The sequence below is a fragment of the Lissotriton vulgaris genome, chromosome 6 (assembly GCF_964263255.1).
Source record: "Lissotriton vulgaris chromosome 6, aLisVul1.2, whole genome shotgun sequence".
Classification (NCBI taxonomy): Eukaryota; Metazoa; Chordata; class Amphibia; order Caudata; family Salamandridae; genus Lissotriton; species Lissotriton vulgaris.
Window position 1 is genome coordinate 535996577 of NC_141694.1, and position 22226 is coordinate 536018802.

Here is a 22226-nt window from a genome sequence, read left to right on the forward strand (position 1 = left end):
CTGGCTGCCTTTTGAAGCCAGAATACATCTGAAAATCGCCTGCATGACACAAGGCTGTACACCTGAGCTCACCAGTTTACCTCACCCAGAAGCTGACAATCTCTGGCGGCTCTAGAAACACTAGAGGCACAAACAATCTTCTGCTAAAACCTCGAAGATTCCGGAAGGAAAAAACGTATAAACGCTCCTTCTCAGGAATGGCACCCAGGATCTGGAACTCACTCCCTCCTGAAACCAGGCTCATATCATCCATCACACTCTTTAAGAAAGGAGTAAAAGCTATCCTCATGGCTAAATACACTTGAGCTATTGACGTCAAGGAAAGACGTTGGTTTTTAAGTAGCTGCACCGATATGTATTATCTGGTCGATCCCTGCGAATATTTGTATTACTTGCGTTGTTGATTTACCTGTTGGCCTATGCTTTCTCTTTTTTGTACCAGTTGCATTAATGATGTAACTGTTCTACTGTGCTTCCTCCTATGCCTACCCCTCCCCACTTATTACCTACAATTACGCCATATCTAATGGTTTGTTATGTATGCTCTGTAAAGCGCTCTGATATATGCAAAGATCTGGTTCGCGCTATATAAAACTTTCAAAATAAAAAAATAAATAAAGAGTCAATCTCTAGAGTCGTGTGAAACAATAGACAGTTATTTTACTCAGTCAGTTGTGCAGATTACTTTCACCAAGATGCAGAGAATAGAGAGACGGGCGCTTTCAATAAAAAGTATTATTTATTGAACAGTCTTTCTTCTCATGCAAGAGAAATGAATTGCCACAATTGCAAGACTAGTTTTTATAAAAAGTGCGTACAGTAAAATGAGGATTGCGAAATAATACTGTAAAAGCATTGATATGGTTTCTTAGCCATACAATGGTTAAAATGAATAAAATATATACATTCATATATACATTCAGCTAACGTACTCAACTGGTGCTTCTAACTACGCCTACCCCAGTGTACCTGACCTAAGCCTAATACGTGGGAGAGAGTAAGTAAGTAGTAGTTTTAGTTAAGTTGGTTTTGCCAAGGTTTGCTTCAAGAATTCTCTCTAAGGGTTTAGTCAACACCATACCTCTGAAATAGAATGTTGGAGGTCTTGTATCTCCTTCCAGGACTCGATATCCCAGTCACTCGCAAGAGTAGGCTGGAAACGCCGGAGCTGGATTTTCTCGGCAGGAGAAAAGACAGCGTCTCTCTCAGTGCGTCGAGGAGGAGGAGGGGCAGCGTCCGTGGGCAGCTTGCATCTGCTGGGCTCTGCAGGGGACAGCTGTTCTGCTCCTATGTTCACCACACCATCGCTATCATCGATGTCGTTGAGGCAGCGTTTGCTTAAGGCAACGTTGGTAATATTTATACCTGAAAGGTGCCTGGTTTGACGTAAGTTTTTGGACATAAGACGTCAATAAAGATGTCACTAGGAAGTGATCGTCTCTCAGTGCTCATAGAGTTATATTACTAATCAAAACATAGCAAGTGGGGCTTTCCCAGGTTGCTGAGTTTTATCTTGTTGAAGAACTCGGAGTGTAATCTAGGAATCTTAGATAGTGGCTTCTGCTGTGTCATTTGCTCTAATGAGCTGCAGAGGAAGAGATCGTGTTAGGCCAGAGACAAGTTTCTGAAATATCGCTCTTGATCGTTTATGCCATTATAGGGGTATAAGTGGATTATAGCCGAATAGGGGCATAAGGTCACAGTATTGATCGGGGTCCTAGATTAGAACACGACAAAACCCTGGGTCAGAAGAGACATCGAGGTCGCCTGCATCCTCCAGGTGGTCCACCCAATCCTGCTCGGAGTCACACTGCCGAGCAAGAGGGTCCTCAGACCCCTCCCAATCCTCCTCCGCCTCCGGTGCAGGAGGGGCCAGTCGCGGCGGCAGAACCAGAGCTGGAGTAGAAACAACCTGCGTCGGAAACTGCGCCAGAAAAGTGCCGGCTAGGTCCAGACCGGCGCCGCCTCCCAATGCGGGTCCCAGGTAGGAACAAAATGGTCCTGGAACCGGGGCAAGGGTGGAATGAACGGCACCCACTGCGGCGCTGGGGCAGGAGCCGGTAGCGCTGGACCTCATGGCGTCGGGGGCCGGAGCCCACAGCGTAGGATCCTGTGGCGACTAAGCTGGATCTGCCGGCGGCGCTGACGGGCCAACAGGATCTGGACATGGGACTGCGGGCCCAAAGGCACGCTGGCGGGAGCCCAAGGCCAAAAGAGGCTGTCCATGGCAGCAAAAAACTCTTGCACCTGTTCAGGAGTCGCCAACGGGCCCAGGTAGGACGGGTAGACCGCGGGACTCCCAGGCTCCAGAGGAGCCGCTGGGGCAGAACCCCTGTCCCCTTTGTCCGCATCCGAGGAGCGGTGGGGGACATCCGAGAGCGAACACGCTTCTTCAAATTCTTTTTATGGCGTAGCTTACTGGAATCAGAGGGCGAAGACTTGGAGCCCGAGGAGGACAATGTGGGTCCCGCGAGCGGTCCCGGGAACAGCCCCTAGACCCGGAGCGGCGGTGCGACAAATGCCAGACCTCCATCAACTTCCGGCGCCGCTCCCTCAAGGCCTTCGGGGCAATGGCTAGACAGACCTGGCAGGCCCGGAGGTCGTGATCAGTCTCCAGGCAATAGAGGCAAACATCATGGGGGTCTGACACTGTCATGTTACGGCAGCAGGCCCCACAGGACTTAAATCCAGTCTCAAAAAACAGTCAAAAAGTAACTTAGGTACCTGCTCTATCCGGATCTGCACATACTAGCGCACAAAAAGAAAGAACGGACGTCAGCGCACAGGGGTGGAGCCTAAGTAGTCTCTGTGACATCATATCGGCGCATACAATGCCAGCAATGGACGCAGGGCCGCACGACACAACCTACAGACGCGCAGAGGCACTGCTAGCGAGAAAAGCTTTCCGGATCCAGTCTGATGCCTGGGGATATTCTAAGGTAAGGAATCTATCACTAACGTGTCTCTTTCAGATTAGAACAAAGCATGGGAGCCCGCGCTTCGTTTTTAAAAATTTCTTGCCCGGATTCGCGATCCCAGCGCAAATTCGCCCGATTTAAAAAAAAATGCTTTCATTTTTTGATTTTCACGGCAACTACAGAACAGATTTGCACCATTTTGCAAAAGGTCGCTTTATGAACCAAGAATTACCTTTTTGCCAAATTTGGCATAATTCCGTTCAGCAGTTCGGGCTGTAGCCAGTCTCAAAATTTCCTATGGAAATTAACATGGGGCAAACGTGTTCTGGGACCCCCCTTTTTCTTCAGCACCCGCTTGACGAATCACCCCCAAACTTTTAGGATAGGACCTGACCAGGATAGACTTTTTTGGGGAGAATTTCGCGAAGATTCGTCAAACGAAGCCAAAGTTATTAGCAAATCAAAAAATGCTTTTCCTATGGAAACTAGGTTCCAACTATAACTACCTACTGGCGACCACCAGTAGGGATATCAATATATATATTATATATATCTATTTTTTTATATATATATGCACACACAACCGTATATATATACATATATATTTATTTAACCACAAAAGTCAGCGGCGATTGGGAAGTGTGCTTCTCCTCATTTCTTAAACATGTGCAATCAGTAACACCAGTGTCATCCAGCGCGTTTCGACCCTTTCACCCCCATCCCGAATTGTTAACAGCTAATAGTCCATTTTCGGTTTCTGGATTTATGTCAGCATTGCTCACAACAAAGTATTCTGGGAGTTGTAGTAATATCTAACCACATTAAAAAACAATTACAATGAAAATACATGTTATCAGCGGAATCAAATCATATGTATAGCAGAGTTTCAAATGTTCAAAAGCCCATCTCTGAGGTAATCCTGTACTTTACTGGGCAACTGATTAGTAAACTATTTTGAACAAATATTGTCTAAGTGAGCTATTTAAGTCAGCTGATATGTACATTTGGTTGCATCAATTTGAATTCCTCCACCTTATTACCCTCTAAGCAAGGTATTGTTTACAGTCTCTCATGTTCTTTTCTTGAAGCGTTGTGTTGCATAGCGTTTCCTCTCAAATGGTCATTTCACTACATTATTTCGAATGAATGTGAAATTCCTCATGCTCAAAAATCTTCTTTAGGAACGTTTTTTGAGGCAGTCGACTTTTACATCAATCAGTTGCATCAGTCCACCATATTATCCTATCAGCGAGGTATTATTTTCAGTTCCACATGTCTTTTTTTCTTTAAAAATCATATCTTTTGACTACATCATTCTAAATGAATATGCAGTTCCTCATCATTGTTGAGCCCCAATGGGATCTTAGTTTAAAGTCTGATAATATATCAGGATTCCCTTTAGGTCAGTAGCTGAAATGTATCACTGTCTCTTACATCTTTTTTAACATGCTCAATTCCATAATATTCAATCCCTTTCCAGGTATCATCCTCGTGTTCTTTCATTATGTATTTAGCAACTGCATATGATGGATCAGTCTTCAATTGCTCTGATGTACTCCAATATTCTTTTCCTTAATTGGCACATACTTTAGACCACACTTGCATCCAAGAATATAGACAAAATAGGTTGTTTCACAAGTAATTTTCTGTTGGATTGTGATACTGTTTCCATTATTGGACTTGATTTTTTTTCCTATATACGCCTATTTTTTCATGCTTTACAGATCACACATTTCCAATCCTTGAACTGTTCATCTGAAAAAAATATACATATACACACACAAATATATATATATATTTACAGACACACACACACTTAGATAATTTCCTAAATACATATGAATAAAAAATAAAATATATTTTTATTTTGATATATATGCAAGTTTACTATGTAATTTAATATACTAGAGTGCTAAAGTACAGCATTGTTAAAGTACCTTTTTAAATGAGCTGCGTGGCACTTACCTGCATGGTAAATACTGAATGGTACAATTACTGAATGGTAAAATTTGCATGGTTAAGGTGACAGACCCAGGCTCTACATCCAACCTTCCGTGGGTGGCCAACAGCTGATGTGTTCAACCTCAAGCCAGGCCTTATGCCCAACCCTAACAGACAGCAAACACGCCGAGCAAAAGACAGTTAGCCAAAAGTTCACCTAGCTGTAGTGTCAAGCCAGACCCTTAAAAAAAATCTTAAACTATAACTGGGAGATATCAGACTCTGAAATAATGTTAAGATCCACTTTAAAAATGAAAGATATTCAATACACAAACTATACATTTCTTAAACCACATTACAAAATAAGGGATTCTAAAGGCCTTTATAACAATCTGTTAAAAAAAGAGTAGTTGTAGCAAGTAGAATTTTCTATTTACCCAGTGTCATGAGTTGATTAATTCCTGAAATGATTCTTTCGCATTCTTCATCTCTGGTCCTGGACCCCCATTCTCCATCCAATGGTTTGTAAATCAAGTTTCTAACCTCGTTACTGGTTAGTGGAACACTTAATCCAAGCTCTTCAGGAAAAACAGCTGAAATATATCAACAAATAATAAACTAAGCATCTGTAAACAATTAGCTTTTAAACTGTTTAACAATGCTTCACTCATCTTATGTTTATTATGTCTAAGTTGAGAGGAAGTCATTATGACCTAAGAGCACCTTACATAATGCATGTCTGCACCAGTCGCCTCAGTTTAAATTGTATTTCTGGACCTAGGCCAAGATGCGATAAATGGAAAATAATTTCATATTTAGCAATGATTTAAGAAACATGTAAACACCCACTATAAGAGAGGGGAGTTGAGGAGGGTGTAATGCATTAATTGGAGCTGGTCTTTAATCACAAAAAAACATTCCCAAAAGGAAATAACTTGTCTCTCTAAAGGATTGAGACCACAACAGATACCTTTACTTGAATTAGTCCCAAAGCATCCTACAAGGGTTGGGTAGAGGGAAAGCACGAAGTGACACGAGAAGCGGCTCCACTATACCATTTCCAGGGTGGTACAGAGCAACAAGACACCAGCATAGGTATATACATTTTTGGATCCAGTCTGGTGCCTAGGGATATTCTAAAGGTTGGGAGCATACACCTAGAAGCATTTACCAGACGCATGTCTTACTCTTAATGTACCACTATTCTTAGTAGAAAAAACAATACAGGCGAATTGCCTCTAAATATTCCTTCATCCTACTAAGCCCTTATCACGTTAAAGAAACTGCAAACTTAGTCCCAGGTTGCGCAGACTTCTCCATAAAACTAGAACACTACCAATCTACACAAAATCTCTGCCTCCTAGAATATACAGTCTTCGTAAAAGAATGCCTCAAAGATGAATACAGATCTAGTCTCCCAGGTTCCAGGCTACCAGACTTAACGTTGGCAAGATGTGATTCAACAACCTACAACCCTACTAAGAGGAAGGCGTGCTCTGAGCTTAAATTGAAATGCAGCTCTGCAAACGGGGTACAAAATATCCAGATACCAAGGTCATATGCCCCTATCCAGATCAATGCACCTTGCAATAGCTAATTAACTACATGGCTCTCGGAATCAGAGGATACAGCTTTTGTCAATGATAACTGTAAATAAATGCCTCTTTTGTATGGTCACACCCATGTTTTTGGCCGGATGCACAAGTTACTACTTGTGTAACGATATATCTGTAAGAGACATTAGTTAGTGATAGATTCCTTACCTTAGAATATCCCCAGGTGTCAGACTGGATCCGGAAATTTTTGCGTAGCAATACCCCTGCGCGCTGATAGGCGTCGTCTGCGGCTCCGCGTCCGTCGTCGGCGTCGTGAGCGCCGGGATGACGTCGTCGGAGTATATAGACGGCGCCCATGCGCGCTGACGTCAGTTCTGATAACACAGCTTTTCCGCGCCAGATACGCAGAGCCATGATAGAACTAACACTGGTGCCATGAAACTAGGGCCCTGAAAGGGGATGACCTTAACCCTAAATATCGGTTCGCAGAACGGGGAGGATGGGAGGGCGGTAAGGAATCTATCACTAACTAATGTCTCTTACAGATATATCGTTACACAAGTAGTAACTTGTGCATCTGAAAGAGACACGTTAGTGATAGATTCCTTACCTTAGAATAGATACCCCAGCAATACCAACCCCCGTGGTGGGTCTGCGAACCAATATCACACCAGAAAGTCCTGGAGGACGGAACGGCCAAAGAAGCCATCCCTCCGGACTTGACTGTCCAGGCAGTAGTGTCTTGCGAACGTGTGCAGCGAGGCCCACGTGGCTGCCTGACAGATGTCCTGCAGGGGGACACCGCGGCCCAGGGCAGTTGTCGTTGCCGTGGCCCGAGTGGAGTGAGCCCGCAATCCAGCCGGGGGCTCCTTCCTCGCCATGGAGTAGCATGCTTGGATGCACAAGATGATCCACCTAGAGATGGTCCTCTTGTGTACAGCCTTCCCCTTCTTCGCGCCCACGTAACCAACGAAGAGTTGGTCATCCACCCGGAATTGGCGAGTGCGGTCTAGGTAGTAGGAGAGCGCACGTTTTGGATCCAGACGGTGGAGCCTCTCCTCCTCTTTCGAGGGATGCGGAGGCGGAAAGAAGGTGGGCAAAGTGATGGACTGCCCGATGTGGAAGGCCGTGACAACCTTGGGCAGAAAGGAAGGTCGTGTACGCAACACCACCTTATCAGGATGAACAGACAGGAAAGGTGGAGAAGAAGAAAGAGCCTGGAGCTCACTCACCCTCCTGGCAGAGGTGATGGCAACCAGGAAGGCCGTCTTTAGAGTAAGGAGACGAAGAGGGCAGTTATGAAGTGGCTCAAAGGGAGCACACATCAGATAGGTGAGAACAAGATTCAAGTCCCACTGGGGCATCACGAAGGGAACAGGAGGGAACATGTGCGTGATGCCCTTCAGAAATCTACTTACAATAGGAGACTTGAATAAAGAAGGCTGATCTGGTAGCCTCAAGAAGGCTGATAGAGCAGAAAGGTACCCTTTAAGAGTGCCCAGAGCAGAGCCCTGCTGGGCAAGGGAAAGAAGAAAGAGCAGCACTTCCGAAAGGGGTGCAGAGAGAGGATCCACAGCCTTTGCTGTGCACCATGCCACAAATCTGTTCCACCGGCAGGCGTATACCGACTTCGTGGAGGGACGCCTGGCTGCCAGAATGATATCACAGACTTCGGGAGGCAAGTCAAATGGCCTCAACTGCCGCCGCTCAATCTCCAAGCTTGTAGGTGGAGACTGGACAGGTTCGGGTGCAGGACCGTCCCCTGCTGCTGCGACAGAAGGTCCTCCCGAAGAGGCAGACGAATCGGGGGATCGACTGACATGCTGAGTAGCTCGGGATACCAGTATCTTCGTGCCCAGTCCGGAGCCACAAGGACGACCTGGGCCCGGTCGCGCCTGATCTTCTTCAGCACTCTGGGCAGAAGTGGTATAGGCGGAAAGGCGTACAACAGACCGCAGCTCCACTCGCGACGAAAAGCGTCTCCGAGCGAGTGCCGCCTTGGAAACTCCAACGCGCAGAACTGCTGACATTGCGCGTTCTCTTCTGTGGCGAATAGATCTAACCAAGGCTCTCCCCACTGTCGAAAGAGACCTTGCGCCACATCCGAGTTCAGACGCCATTCGTGATCCATCATGCACCGGCGGCTGAGTTCGTCCGCCCTGGCATTCAGAGAGCCTGCCAGGTGTTGAACCACCAGGGTCACGCCCTGATGTTCCAGCCACTGCCAGAGGCGCAGAGCCTCCTGGCAAAGGGTCCACGACCCCACTCCGCCCTGTTTGTTGCAGTACCACATGGCGGTGGTGTTGTTGGTGAACACTTGCACCACGCTCCCCTTGACAGAGGGGAGGAATGCTTTCAGTGCAAGACGAATCGCCCGCAGCTCCAGAAGGTTGATGTGGAGCCGGGATTCCGCCGGAGACCAGAGGCCTCTGATCTCCGCCTCCCCCATGTGGCCTCCCCAGCCCTGGAGTGACGCGTCCGTCACAACTACGTGCTCCGGCTGGGGTAGGGAGAGGGGTCTGCCACTGACCCAGTCGCGGTCCGTGAGCCACCACTGCAGTTGCTTCGCAGTGCCCTCCGAGATCAGGACATGATCGGACAGGTTGCCCTGATGCTGGGCCCACTGAAACTTCAGGTCCCACTGCAGAGCCCGCATCCGCCACCTGGCGTGACGCACCAGAAGGATGCAGGAGGCCATCAGTCCCAGAAGCCGCAGCGTCAACCTGACCGAGACCCTGGATAACGGCCCGAAGACAGGAATCAGAGCCTGAATATCCCGAACCCGCTGCTCGGGTGGGTAAACCCGAAACTGCGCCGAGTCGAGAACCGCTCCGATGAAGAGGAGCTTCTGAGAGGGACACAGGTGTGACTTCGGCACATTGATGGAGAACCCCAGCAAGTGCAGGAGGTCGGCCGTAGTCTGGAGGTGGCTGACGACTGTCTGGGGCGAGCCCGCCTTCAACAACCAGTCGTCGAGGTAGGGGAAGACTGACACCCCTTGCCTGCGCAGATGGGCTGCGACCACCGCCATCACCTTCGTGAACACCCGTGGGGCGCTGGTAAGGCCGAAGGGGAGCACGGTAAACTGAAAGTGCTCGTGGCCTACCGTGAACCGCAGGTAACGCCGGTGGGCCGGCAGGACGGGGATGTGGAAATAGGCGTCCTGCAAGTCCAACGCTACCATCCAGTCTCCTGGGTCCAGGGCAGCCAGGACCTGAGCCAAAGTGAGCATCTTGAACTTCTCCGTACGGAGGAAGCCGTTGACGTTCCGCAGATCCAAGATAGGGCGTAGGCCCCCTTTGCCCTTCTTGGGTACCAGAAAGTAGTGGGAGTAACAGCCACGTCCTACTTCTGGCCCAGGAACGCGCTCGATGGCCATCTTGGCCAAGAGGGCCGAAACTTCCTCTTGCAGAAGTCGCAAGTGATCCCCCGACACACGGTGGCATTGAGGTGGCATGGATGGAGGGGAAGACTCGAAGGGGAGGGAGAAACCCCTTCGGACAATTTGCAGCACCCACCTGTCCGAAGTGACTGTATGCCAGTGGGAGAGGTGATGGCGAACCCTGCCTCCCACAGGCGTCACATGGGCCTGAAAACTCGGACTAGGAAGGTTTTGAGGCGGGGGCTGCTGAGGGAGGTGTGGACTGGCCTCGCCGCTGACCCCGACCACCGCCGCGGCGGTTCCCACGGCCGCCACCGCGCTGCTGAACATTTTGCGGCGTGTGGCTGGCGGCCCGTGGTGGGGCGCCCCTTCCGTGGCCACGAAAGGAGCGAAAGGCACCCGATTGCTGGCGTGGGGCCGTAAGGCCCAAGGACTTGGCCGTGGCCCTGGAGTCCTTGAAACGTTCCAGCGCATGGTCTGCCTTGTCGCCGAAGAGGCGACGGCCATCAAACGGCATGTCCAGGAGGGTGGCCTGGACATCGGCCGAGAAGTTGGCGGACCTCAACCAGGCGTGGCGTCGAACCGCCACCGTCGTTGCCATCGCCCTGCCCAGTGAGTCCGTGGTATCCAGCCCACACCGGATAGAAAAACGTGCCGCATCTCGGCCGTCCGCAAGGGTTTGGCTGAGTTTAGCCCTGACCTCCTCAGGGCATTGTGGCAGCACCTCCGCAACCGTGTCCCACAGAGTGTGGGTGTAGCGGCCCAAGAGACAGTTGGTGTTCACTGACCGTAGCCCTAGGCTCACAGACGAGAAGACCTTCTTCCCGAACTGCTCATATCTCTTGGATTCCCTGTCGGGCGGGGCCGACGGGAATGCGGTCTGGGAGTTGGAGGCCTGGATGACCAGACTCTCGGGGGTGGGGTGGGTGGACAAAAAGCAAGGGTCGCCCGGTGCCGGGCGGTAGCGTCTGGCCACGTTCCTGTCCACAGGGGGGCCTGTGGCGGGCTTGGACCAAGTGCCCAGAAGAACGTCACACAAGGCCTCGTTGAACGGCAGGAGGGGCTCCGCGGAGCCGGACTGCTGTTTGAGGACCTCAGTGAGGAGATTAGTCCTCACGGCCGCGACGGGGAGCTGAAGGTTTAAGGCCTTAGCTGCCTTCGTCAACACTACACTGTAAGCAGAACCCGCCTCCGAAGCCACAGTCGGGGGCGACGTAAATCCAGTGTCTGGCGAGGTGTCAATACCACTGGCCTCCCCAAGCTCATATGTCCAGTCCTGATGTGACTGGCAATCACGTGCCAGAGGGTCCTCGGACCCCTCCCATTGCTCCTCGTCACCCGGCTCCTGGAGACCAGGATTAACAGCCAGGGCCTCCTCGTGGAGATAGAACTCTCCGAAGGCCGACGGAATCGGCGCCCAGCGGCGCCCCTCCGACTCCTGAGTAGGACCGTAGGAAGCATTGGGGTCGGCAACCACATCGGCTGCCGGGGACGACACCTGAAGGGACGGCGCCGGCGAGGTCGTAAGGTCGACCGGCGGGGTCCCGGATCCGGAGCCGGATCCAGCGAGGTCGCGCGGCGCCGGGACCGAAGTCGCCAGCGGCGCCGGGCCCGAAGCACCCGACGTCGTCGGGGCCGAAGCGCCCGACCCGGAAGGACCTCCAGACGGAGCCGATCGGCCCGAAGGCGCCACGGGAACCGACTGAGGAGGGAGGGCCCTCATGGCCATGAGGTACCTCTCGACCTCCTCCTGCGACGCGCCGTGCCCAGGGACCCGAAGGTGTGGGGCAGGCGGCGACGCTTGCGACTCCCGCGGAGCCGCGTGGGCGGTGTCGCCCGAGTCCCCGGTCGCATCGTGCGAGCGACGGGGCGGGTCGGAGGATCGATGGTGTCGCTCCGACCTCTCATGCCTCTTACCTGAGGACTTGGAACCAGACGATCGGTGTCCACTCCCGGAACGTCGATGACTCCGACCTCGCGACCTATCCCTCGACCTCCCGTGGGACCGGGACCGGGACCTGGAGCGGCGCGGGGCCGACTGCCTCAGCTCGAGACGCTTGCGGGACCGCTCCCGCCTAGCCTTCGACGTCAGGGCCCGGCAGTCGGAGCAGGTTCGATCGTCGTGGTCGAGGCCTAAGCACTTCAGGCACCGGCGATGGGGGTCCGTGACCGACATGAGTCGGCCGCACTTCGAGCAAGGCTTGAACCCGGGCATCCCTGGCACCGATAGTCGAGGATCGACTAAATAGAGGATCAAAAAGATCAAAAAAGTTTTCAGTCAAAAAGTGACTGGGGGTAGAGCTTCTTCCGGATCTGCGCTAGCTGGCGCGGAAAAAAGAAGAACTGACGTCAGCGCGCATGGGCGCCGTCTATATACTCCGACGACGTCATCCCGGCGCTCACGACGCCGACGACGGACGCGGAGCCGCAGACGACGCCTACCAGCGCGCAGGGGTATTGCTACGCAAAAATTTCCGGATCCAGTCTGACGCCTGGGGATATTCTAAGGTAAGGAATCTATCACTAACGTGTCTCTTTCAGATGCTGCAGGTTTTTGGACTCAAAGTGCACTGAGGGCTGCTAACCACACCTCAGCGCCAGTGCATTGAACCCGAAACGCGTATGTTACATTGACTATACCTAACTGGCATAAGCGAACATAGCTATAAGTCCCTAATATAGGGTACCCAGAGCATGCAAATTAGAAGGTCACTCAGGGGATGTCAGCATCGGTGGTGCCACCCTGGGTGTGATACAAGTAAACCGAGCCTTCTGTTCCGTAACTGCAGACTGGAAGAGCAGTTTAAAACTGCTAGACTGACTTTGCCATTCAAAGCAATGGCAAAGCCAAAGCTGCCTCTGCAAAATGTGTACGTCACCCCTATGGCAGTCCTACAGAGCCTAAGACAGAGTGCAACATATTTATGGGCATAACGAATAAGTTAATTATCTTCTGTAAAGGCTTATCTGGTAGAGACGGGATCCACAGCAGATTCCTTACCTTTAAATTCTCCGCTGGCACCAGACTGGATCCAGAAAACTTTGAACAGCAGTGCGCCTCTGCGCGTTGGTAGAGATATCGAGCAACTCCAAAGCGACAGTGTCCACCGGATTCAATGTTGGCGCAGTACATATAAGCCCTCACCTGACACACTGTAACTTTCTTTCTTAACTATTTTTTGCACCAAAAACGCAAAGCAACTTACAGAAATTGCCTACAGAAACTGTGTGTCAAGAAAAAAACATCTTTATGTCAAAATAACTAGAAAGTTCTAATGAAAGGCATTAGAACACCCGGAAGGGATCTTGTAGTAGAAGAAAACAACAACTAGATGGCATAACTCGGAGGATGGGAGGGTCGATAAGGTGTCTACAGCTAGATTCAGTCTCTACCAGATAAGGCGTTACCAAAGGTAAGTAACTTATTCATCTGATAGAGACATCTGGCTGCAGATTCCTTACCTTTGAATTGGATATCCAAGCAATGCCATCTCTGGAGGAGGGCCTGCAAACTGGTCCCACTAAAGATCCCTGAACAGGAATAGCTAGTCTGTAATAAGATAGAGTGACTGGGCTGTCTAGGAATGAAGGTGAGGACAGGATACATCCCACCAGAAGTACTGTGGAAAACCTATAGCAATGTGAAATCAGTAAATCATAGAAAAGCATTGAGAATATCACCCAGGGCAGTGGAATAAAGAAGCGTTGAAAAAGAACACTTCATAGAAGCATAATACTACATAGTTCCACCGATGGTATCAGGACCATTAGGGGACAGGGCTGAAGGTAAAGAACAACAGCTAGTGCCTCTGAATAAAAGCTCCTTGCCATAGAAACATGTATGTGAGCTAAACGTGGCCTAAGAGAAACAGGAAAAAAGTGAGGGATCTCAGGACACATCCAAGATGTAGAAAGCACCAATCAATACTTCAGTAGAGGCACTTCAAAACAATAACAAGAAGTATTGGAATAGACCACTTGTGGTCAGAGAAAACCCTTCTAGAGAAAAGTATGCCCTCTGTGACTAACGCACAAGTTACTACTTGTGTAATGATATATCTGTAAGAGACATTAGTTAGTTATAGATTCCTTACCTTAGAATATCCCCAGGCGTCAGACTGGATCCGGAAAATTTTGCGTAGCTATAATCCTGCGCGCCGGCAGTCGTCCTCCGTGGTTAGCGCCGGAATGACGTCGTCTGAGTACTTAGACGCCGCCCAGGCGCGCTGACGTCAGTTCTGATACACAGTGTGAGAAGTTGGCCTGATATATGATGCTCACTAGTTCTAGTGATCACCTTGTATCAGTCCAAACAACCCTTAAGGAGATTGGTTGTAAAGTCAACCTTATAGACCAGCTATCCTAATGGTAGCATGGACAAAGCAGTCTTAGGCTAAACTCTTTTGGCATGTGAAGCCAGCTGTTTTACCACATATAACCCCTTGAATACCAAGTGAAAGGACACCACACAGGTTGTTGTAGGAGAGTAGGGTCTGCAATCCTATGATCACCCAGATTTTTTGCTGTTGTTTCACTGGTTTACGACTTTCTCTGGCTGTGGGCCTGCCAATCAGACCCACAGCCTAGCTGTTCTCTCACTAAATTGACATGTGTACCTTAGGTGCATTATACAATTGGAACTGGGCCACCTTATCAGACCCTGTAACTCAGGGCATCGGTGTACCCAGGGCCTACCAGGGGCCGAAGCATGTATTGTGCCACCCCTGGATGGCCATCTAAATCTGACACAACTGGCTGCACGACAGCTGGGGCGAGGTGGTGTAATCACCCTTCGCTTTAGATATAGTATACCTATATCTAACCACAAAATGGACACACGGATTCCTATCAGTCACTCCTATGGCAGGCCTTGACAATCCTGGAGGCAGAGTGCTTGGAATCGTGTGAAATGGTGCTCTGGCATGAGCTGAGCCCATGTGCAGCTTGCGGAACCAAGTCCCAATAGCTGTTCCATGATAACGCGTACCATATACTCTTAAGCACATTATAACCCTCGTGGTTAAATGCTATCCTTGGTATCGCTTTATCAAAACATGTCGAGTAAGGTGTCATACGAATTGGGATACTAACCCCTCGCCAATGCTGGCAACGGGGTTAGCATTCCACCCTTCTAGAGGGACACGACATGTACGTAACTGTGAACCCCGGTTAAAGTTAAACGAAGCCTCAGCTCCACAAAATGGATGCTGCCACCACAGACACGAGTCTGACCTCCTGCTGCTGGGAGTCTTTCCAGCGAGGAGAGCTTGGACAAAGGGTTTCCTGTCCGGGGCGGTGCTCGCACCATCCCAGACAGGGTTTTGTGTATCCTTGGTAGGCAGGGCTTTACAGGAAGGTGACTGCGGAGTGGCACCCCTTTGCTCACTACGCATCTGCCGGCTAGAACCAGTTCCAGGGGCACACCAGCCCCTGGCCTGGGGAAAGTCCGGCATGGGAGAGGGGTGTAACCACCCCCCTTCCTGGTCCCACCCCTAGGGCAGGACCTAGTTGCGTACCCACCCCTTACTTTAGGATAAAGGCAGGAGCGGGGACCCTTCTAAATTAGATCATCTTTGAATCAAGAAACTACTTTCCACGAAAGGAACTCTCGACTCTTCTCAAGATTTCTCCCTTTTGGCTAAGGAGTAGTCACCCTGCATCCGCAGGCACCATCTAAGAACTCTGCGGTTTGCTGCACGTCCTTCCTCAGGAATCCGACTGCCCAGCTCGACGAGAACCGGCGTCCCTGGCACCTCTGACCTCTACCCACATTGTCAGCTCAGCTGAGATCCGTGGGTGCGACGAGACCTCGGGGGACTGGCCATCATCAGAACTGCACAAATTCTATCCAGCACGACCGCCGAGGGATCCTCTGGTGGGTGCTTTGGGGTCCGAGAAGCCCCGACCCTGAGCAGCTCCAGCACCGAAGTCCAGCCTCCCAGCATCTCCACGATCTGCGTGGGGCCCTTCTGCTTTTTGCTGCTCAACACGTTGTCCGGCTACTAGCCCGCTGGCTTGTGGCCCTCTGGACGACGCCCGACGATAACAACGCTGCTGGTCCGGTTGCTCCAGACTGGCCCTTGCTCCCTTCTGAAAGAGGAGCACCCCGGACCCTCCTGGTCCACTCAAGACGCCATTTTAGGTCCACCCCGTGGCCCTGACTTTGCCAAGGCTTGTTGCCCCAACCCTGGGCCCAGCGACGCCGACAGAATCAACCATCGTGGGACAGCTCGCACCTCCATCCTGGTCGCCGACAACGCCTCCTGGTCCATGAGATCTGCAGAGCACTGCGTCGCCCACTCACCTAGTCGAGGTGACTACCCTCCGGTGCCCTCCTGGTGCCCTCTGACTACTGGCTAGTAGTTACAAACTTGGTCCCCTCTGCTTTCAGGTGTCATCCATCTTCGATCCAGGCTTGGATCTCTTCGAACTCTCTTCACTGGTCGCCTGCCAGCAACTCCTTTCTTCAGGCTCCTAGTTCGTCAGCGAGGATTCCCGACGTCTGTAAAAGACCTATGCAGCCGCAGCCCCTGGGCTAGGTAACTTCGGCATTTCGGTGCCCCAGCATAGCCTCATTATCTAAGGGTCCAGAGTCACTGTTGTTTCCGACTTACCTTATCGGGTTCGCCCGAGAACACAAACTTTCCGTGCCCTCGGGCATTTGTGTAGATTGTGCACTTAAAGTATTTTCCTAAGAGTTTTGTTGTGTGCTTAGTACCCTGTCCTCATAAAGAGTACAGGGCTGTTGTGATTTAAATAAATACACTGTTTATTTTCATAACACTTGTGTGATGTCCTTTCACTTGGTGTTCAAGGGGTATATGTGATGGTATAACAGCTGGCTTAACACGCCCTCTAGAGTTTAGCCCGAAGACTGCTCGTATCCACGCTACTAGGATAGCTGGTCTAAGGTTGACTTACAACCAATCACCATAAGGGTCGTTTGGACTGATACATAGTGATCACTAGAATAGTGAGCACTGCATATCAGGCCAACTTCTCACAGTTGTTATGAAAATAAACAAGATATTTATTAACAAACATACACCTCTGAACTCTTTATGAGATCAGAGGGCTAAGCACATGACAATCTCTTAGGAAAAATACGTTTAAGTTGCACAAATTACAATGGTGCCCTAGGGGCACGACAAACCATATACTAAGTAAGTGGAATGTGAAAGTCGATAAAAGGAATGGAGCTGTCCAGAGGCTGTAGGATCGCTGGGACCACGCTACACTAACTCTAGGTAGGCAATAGGAGGCCCACGGAACGCGTGTGCAGAGTGTGAACTCACACGCGAGATGCGTAACAGTGTCTATGGACAGTACAGTTCAAGAATAAGGTGAGGACGGACAATCCTGACTAGGTAAGACAAAAACGACAGTGGAACAGGACACTAGGAGAGTCAAGCTACCCTTGAGCACCGAAATGCTCGTGTTACCTCACCCACAGGCTGCGGGTGCATAGGTGCCAAGTCGTGTCGGGTTCCGGCGTTGAAGTCTATGGAGCCTGGAAGAAAAAATGCTGCAGACGATCAGGAGGAAGATGTCCGGTGTGATCCCAGGGTGGATCAGTGAAGAGGAGAACCTGAAAGCAGAGGGGACAATGTTCAAAGTCACTAGCCAGTGACTGGAGTGGAACCAGATGTCGTCGTCGCGATCAGGTGAGAGTGGATGCTTGTCTCTGTAGCCACGTGGACCAGGTGGTGTCTTCGACGACCAGGATGGAGGCACGAGCTGTCCCACGCAGGCTCTCGCTGTCGGATCCGGGTTTTGAGTCAACAGGCCTTGGCAAAGGCAACCCACGCGGTGAGTGGAAACGGCGTCTGGAGTGGACCAGGAGGGTCCGGGGTGCTCCTCTTTTGGAAGGGAGCAAGGGCCAGTCTGGAGCAACCAGACCAGCAGATAAGATTTCGAAGTTCGTCGTCTAGGAGGTCACTAGCCAGCCGGCAAGTGACCAGACAACGCGTCAAGCAGCAAACAGGCAGAAGGGCCCCATGCAGATCTCGTGGATGCTGGAGGGCTGGTCTTCGGTGCAGGAGCTGCTCGGGGTCGGGGCTTCTCAGTCCCCAAAGCACTTGGACGAGGTTACCTCAGGAGTCGTGCTGGAGCGAAGTGCTGCTTCTTTCAAGATGGCCGGTCCCACGTGTCTCGTCGCACCCACGGATCTCAGCTGTGCTGCAGATGTACGTAGAGGTCTGAGAGGTCTAGGAATCCTGGTATCGTTGGGGTCTGAAGTCTGGATCCGGGAAGGAAGACGACAAAGGGAAGCCGCTGGACGCTGATGGTGCCTGCTTGTGCAGGGTGGACACTCCTTGCCCACAAGGGAGATTTCTTCAGTCTTCTGTGGAGCAGAATGTCGAAGTCCAGAGTTTCTTCTTGTAAAGTTGTTCAGGATAATCTAATTTGGAATGGGACCAGCTCCTACCTTTATCCGGCTAAAGGGGGCTGTACTTCGACTAGGTCCCTCCTCTGGGTGGGACCAGGAAGGGGGGTGGTTACACCCCCTATCCTTTGTCTGGTCTTGCGCCAGAGCTGGGGCTGGAGTGCCCCAGGAACTGGTTTAGACCGGTGTATGCACAGGGACACCTTGTGTGCCCCTGGCATGTCTTATTCCTTTCAGCCCTGTCCTACCTAATACACAAAATCCTGTCTGGGGTGGTGCTAGCACCTCCCAAGGCAGGAAACCCTTTGTCCAAGTCTCCCTCGCTGGAAGGACTCCCGGCAGCAGGAGGTCAGATTGTGTCTGTGGTGGCAGCATCCATTTTGTGATGCTGAGGCTCGAGTTAACTTTAACCGGGGTTCACAGTTACATACATGTTGTGTCCCTCTAGAAGGGTGGAATGCTACCCCCGTCGCCAGAATTGGCGAGGGGGTAGTATTCCAATTCGTATGACACCTTACTCGACATGTTTTGATAATGCTATACCAAAGTTGGCAATAACTGCGAGGATTATAATGCACATAAGAGTATATGGTATAGCGTTATCATGGAAACAGCTAAAGGACTTGGTTCCGAAAGCTGCAGACAGGCTCAGCTCATGCTAGAGCACCATCTCACATAATTCCAAGCACTCTGCCTTCAGGATTGATAAGGCCTGCCATAGGAGTGACTGATAGAAGGATATGTGTCCACTTTACGGTTAGATATAAGGATACTATATCTAAAACAAAGGGTTATTACACCACCCTGTCCCAGCTGATTGATCAGCCAGTTGTGTCAGATTTGGATGGCCAGCCAGGGGTGGCATAATACATGCTGCAGCCCCTGAGTGCACCTATGCCCTGGGTACCTAGGGTACACTGTACAGGGACTGATAAGGTGACTCAGTATCCAATTAGATATGCACCTAAGGTACATGGTTGTCAATTTAGAGAGAGACAGCTAGGCTGTGGGTCTGATTAGCAGGCCCACAGCCAGGGAAAGTCGTAGACCAGTGAAGCAAAAAGCAAAAATCGGGGGTGACCATAGGATTGCAGACCCCACTCTCCTACACACAGCTTTTCCGCGCCAGATACGTAGAGCCATGATAGAACCAACACTGGTGTCATGAAACTAGGGCCCTGAAAGGGGATGACTGCGAAGTTGGCCTGATATATGATGTTCACTAGTTCTAGTGAATACCTTGTATCAGTCCAAACAACCCTTATGGTGATTGGTTGTAAGTCAACCTTATAGACCAGCTATCCTAGTAGCGTGGACAAAAGCAGTCTTTAGGCTAAACTCTTTATGGCATGTGAAGCCAGCTGTTTTACCACATATAACTTTTGAATACCAAATGAAAAGGACACCACACAGGTTGTTATGAAAATAAACAGTTATTTATTAACTAACATACACCTCTGAACTCTTTATGAGGTCAGAGGGCTAAGCACATGACAAACTCTTAGGAAAAATACGTTTCCATTTTAGGGTTAGGTATAGAGATACTATACCTAAAGCAAAGGGTGATTACACCACCTTGCCCCAGCTGTCGTGCAGCCAGTTGTGTCAGATTTGGATGGCCAGCCAGGGGTGGCATAATACCTGCTGCAGCCCCTGGTAGGCCGTGGGTACACCTAGGCCCTGGGTACCTAAGGTACACTGTACAGGGACTGATAAGGTGACTCAGTATCCAATTGGTTATGCACCTAAGGTACATGGAATCCATTTTACCAAGAGAGCAGGGGGCCTGGGGTCCTGAATAGCAGGGCCCCAGGTCAACTAAGTCGAAAAACCAGCAAAACACCAGGCACAAAGTTGGGGGTAACCATAGTCAGATATCCACCTTCCTTCAATGACCTTAACCCTAGATATTGGTTCGCAGAACGGGGAGGATGGGTGGGTCGGTAAGGGATCTATCCATAACTAATGTCTCTTATAGATATATCGTTACACAAGTAGTAACTTGTGCATCTGAAAGAGACACGTTAGTGATAGATTCCTTAACTTAGAATAGATACCCCAGCAATACCAACCCCGGTGGTGGGTCTGCGAACCAATAATCACACCAGAAAGTCCTGGAGGACAGAAAGGCCAAAGAAGCCATCCCTCCGGACTTGGCTGTCCAGGCAATAATGTCTTGCAAACGTGTGCAGCGAGGCCCACGTAGCTGCCTGGGAAATATCCTGCAAGGGCACTCCTCGGCCCAGAGCAGTGGTAGTCACCGTGGCCCGGGTAGAATGAGCCCATAGTCCCACAGGGGGTTCCTTCTTTGTCAAGGAGTAACACGCCTGGATACACAAGATGATCCACCGCGAGATGGTCCGCTTGTGCACCGCCTTTCCCTTCTTAGCGCCCACGTAACCAACAAAGAGTTGGCCATCCACCCGGAACTGGTGTGTGCGATCCAGATAGTAAGAGCGCGCACGTTTTGGGTCCAGACGGTGGAGCCTCTCTTCCTCTTACGAGGGATGCGGAGGCGGAAAGAAAGTGGGCAAGGTAATGGACTGCCCAATGTGGAAGGCTGTGACAACCTTGGGCAGGAACGAAGGTCTCGTCCGCAACACAACCTTGTCCGGATGAACAGAGAGGAAAGGAGGTGTAGAAGAAAGAGCCTGGAGCTCACTCACTCTCCTGACAGAGGTGATGGCAACCAGGAAAGCAGTCTTCAAGGTAAGAAGATGGAGAGGACAGTTATGGAGCGGCTCAAAGGGAGCACACATTAGGTAGGTAAGTACAAGATTCAAGTCCCACTGGGGCATCACAAAAGGAACAGGAGGGAACATATGAGTGATGCCCTTTAGGAATCTGTGTACAATGGGGGACTTGAACAAGGAAGGCTGATCAGGTAGCCTTAAGAAGGCTGAAAGGGCAGAAAGGTAGCCCTTGAGAGTGCCCAGAGCAGAGCCCTGCTGGGCAAGAGAAAGAAGGAAGAGGAGAACCTCAGAAAGGGGTGCAGAGAGTGGATCCACAGCCTTTCCTTGCACCATACCGCAAATCTGTTCCACCTGCAGGCGTGTACCGACTTTGTGGAGGGAAGCCTGGCTGCCAGAATGACATTACAGACTTCGGGAGGCAAGTCAAATGGCCTCAAATGTCGCTGCTCAATCTCCAAGCATGGAGGTGGAGACTGGCCAGGTTCGGGTGGAGGACCATCCCTTGCTGCTGCGACAGAAGGTCCTCCCTTAGAGACATACGAATCGGGGGATCGACTGACATGCTGAGTAGCTCGGGATACCAGTATCTTCGTGCCCAGTCCGGAGCCACAAGGATAACCTGGGCCTGGTCGCGCCTGATCTTCTTCAGCACTCTGGGCAGAAGTGGTATAGGCGGAAAGGCGTACAATAGATCGCAACTCCACTCGCGACGAAAAGCGCCCCCGAGCGAGTGCTGCCTTGGAAACCTCAACGCGCAGAACTGAGGACATTGTGCGTTCTCTTCTGTGGCGAATAGATCTAACCAAGACTCTCCCCACTGCTGAAAGAGGCCTTGCGCCACGTCCGAGTTCAGACGCCATTCGTGATCCATCATGCACCGACGGCTGAGTTTGTCCGCCCTGGTATTCAGGGAACCTGCCAGGTGTTGAACCACCAGGGCCACGCCCTGATGTTCCAGCCATTGCCAGAGGCATAGAGCCTCCTGGCATAGGGTCCACGACCCTATCCCGCCCTGTTTGTTACAGTACCACATGGCGGTGGTGTTGTCCGTGAACACCTGCACTACACTCCGCCGGACAGAGGGGGGGAATGCCTTCAGTGCAAGTCGGATCGCCCACAGCTCCAGAAGGTTGATGTGGAGCAGGGACTCCGCCGGAGACCAGAGACCCCTGATCTCCGCCTCTTCCATGTGGCCTCCCCAACCCAGGAGGGACGCGTCCGTCACAACTACGTGCTCCGGGTGTGGTAGGGAGAGGGATCTGCCACTGACCCAATCGCGGTCCGTGAGCCACCACCGCAGCTATTTTGCAGTGCCCTCCGAGATCAAGACATGGTCGGACAAGTTGCCCT

At 50.9% G+C, this 22226-nt stretch overlaps 1 protein-coding gene across 2 annotated transcripts in view; it reads right to left on the reverse strand.

The window, feature by feature from the left end:
- PHIP (PHIP subunit of CUL4-Ring ligase complex) overlaps nt 1-22226 on the reverse strand; it is a 2330659-nt gene that overhangs the window by 696664 nt on the left and 1611769 nt on the right. For both annotated transcript variants that reach the window (XM_086926531.1, XM_086926532.1), the window contains exon 30: nt 5297-5452. In XM_086926531.1, coding sequence (XP_086782657.1) covers nt 5297-5452 — 156 coding nt within the window. The remainder of the gene's footprint in view (nt 1-5296; nt 5453-22226) is intronic.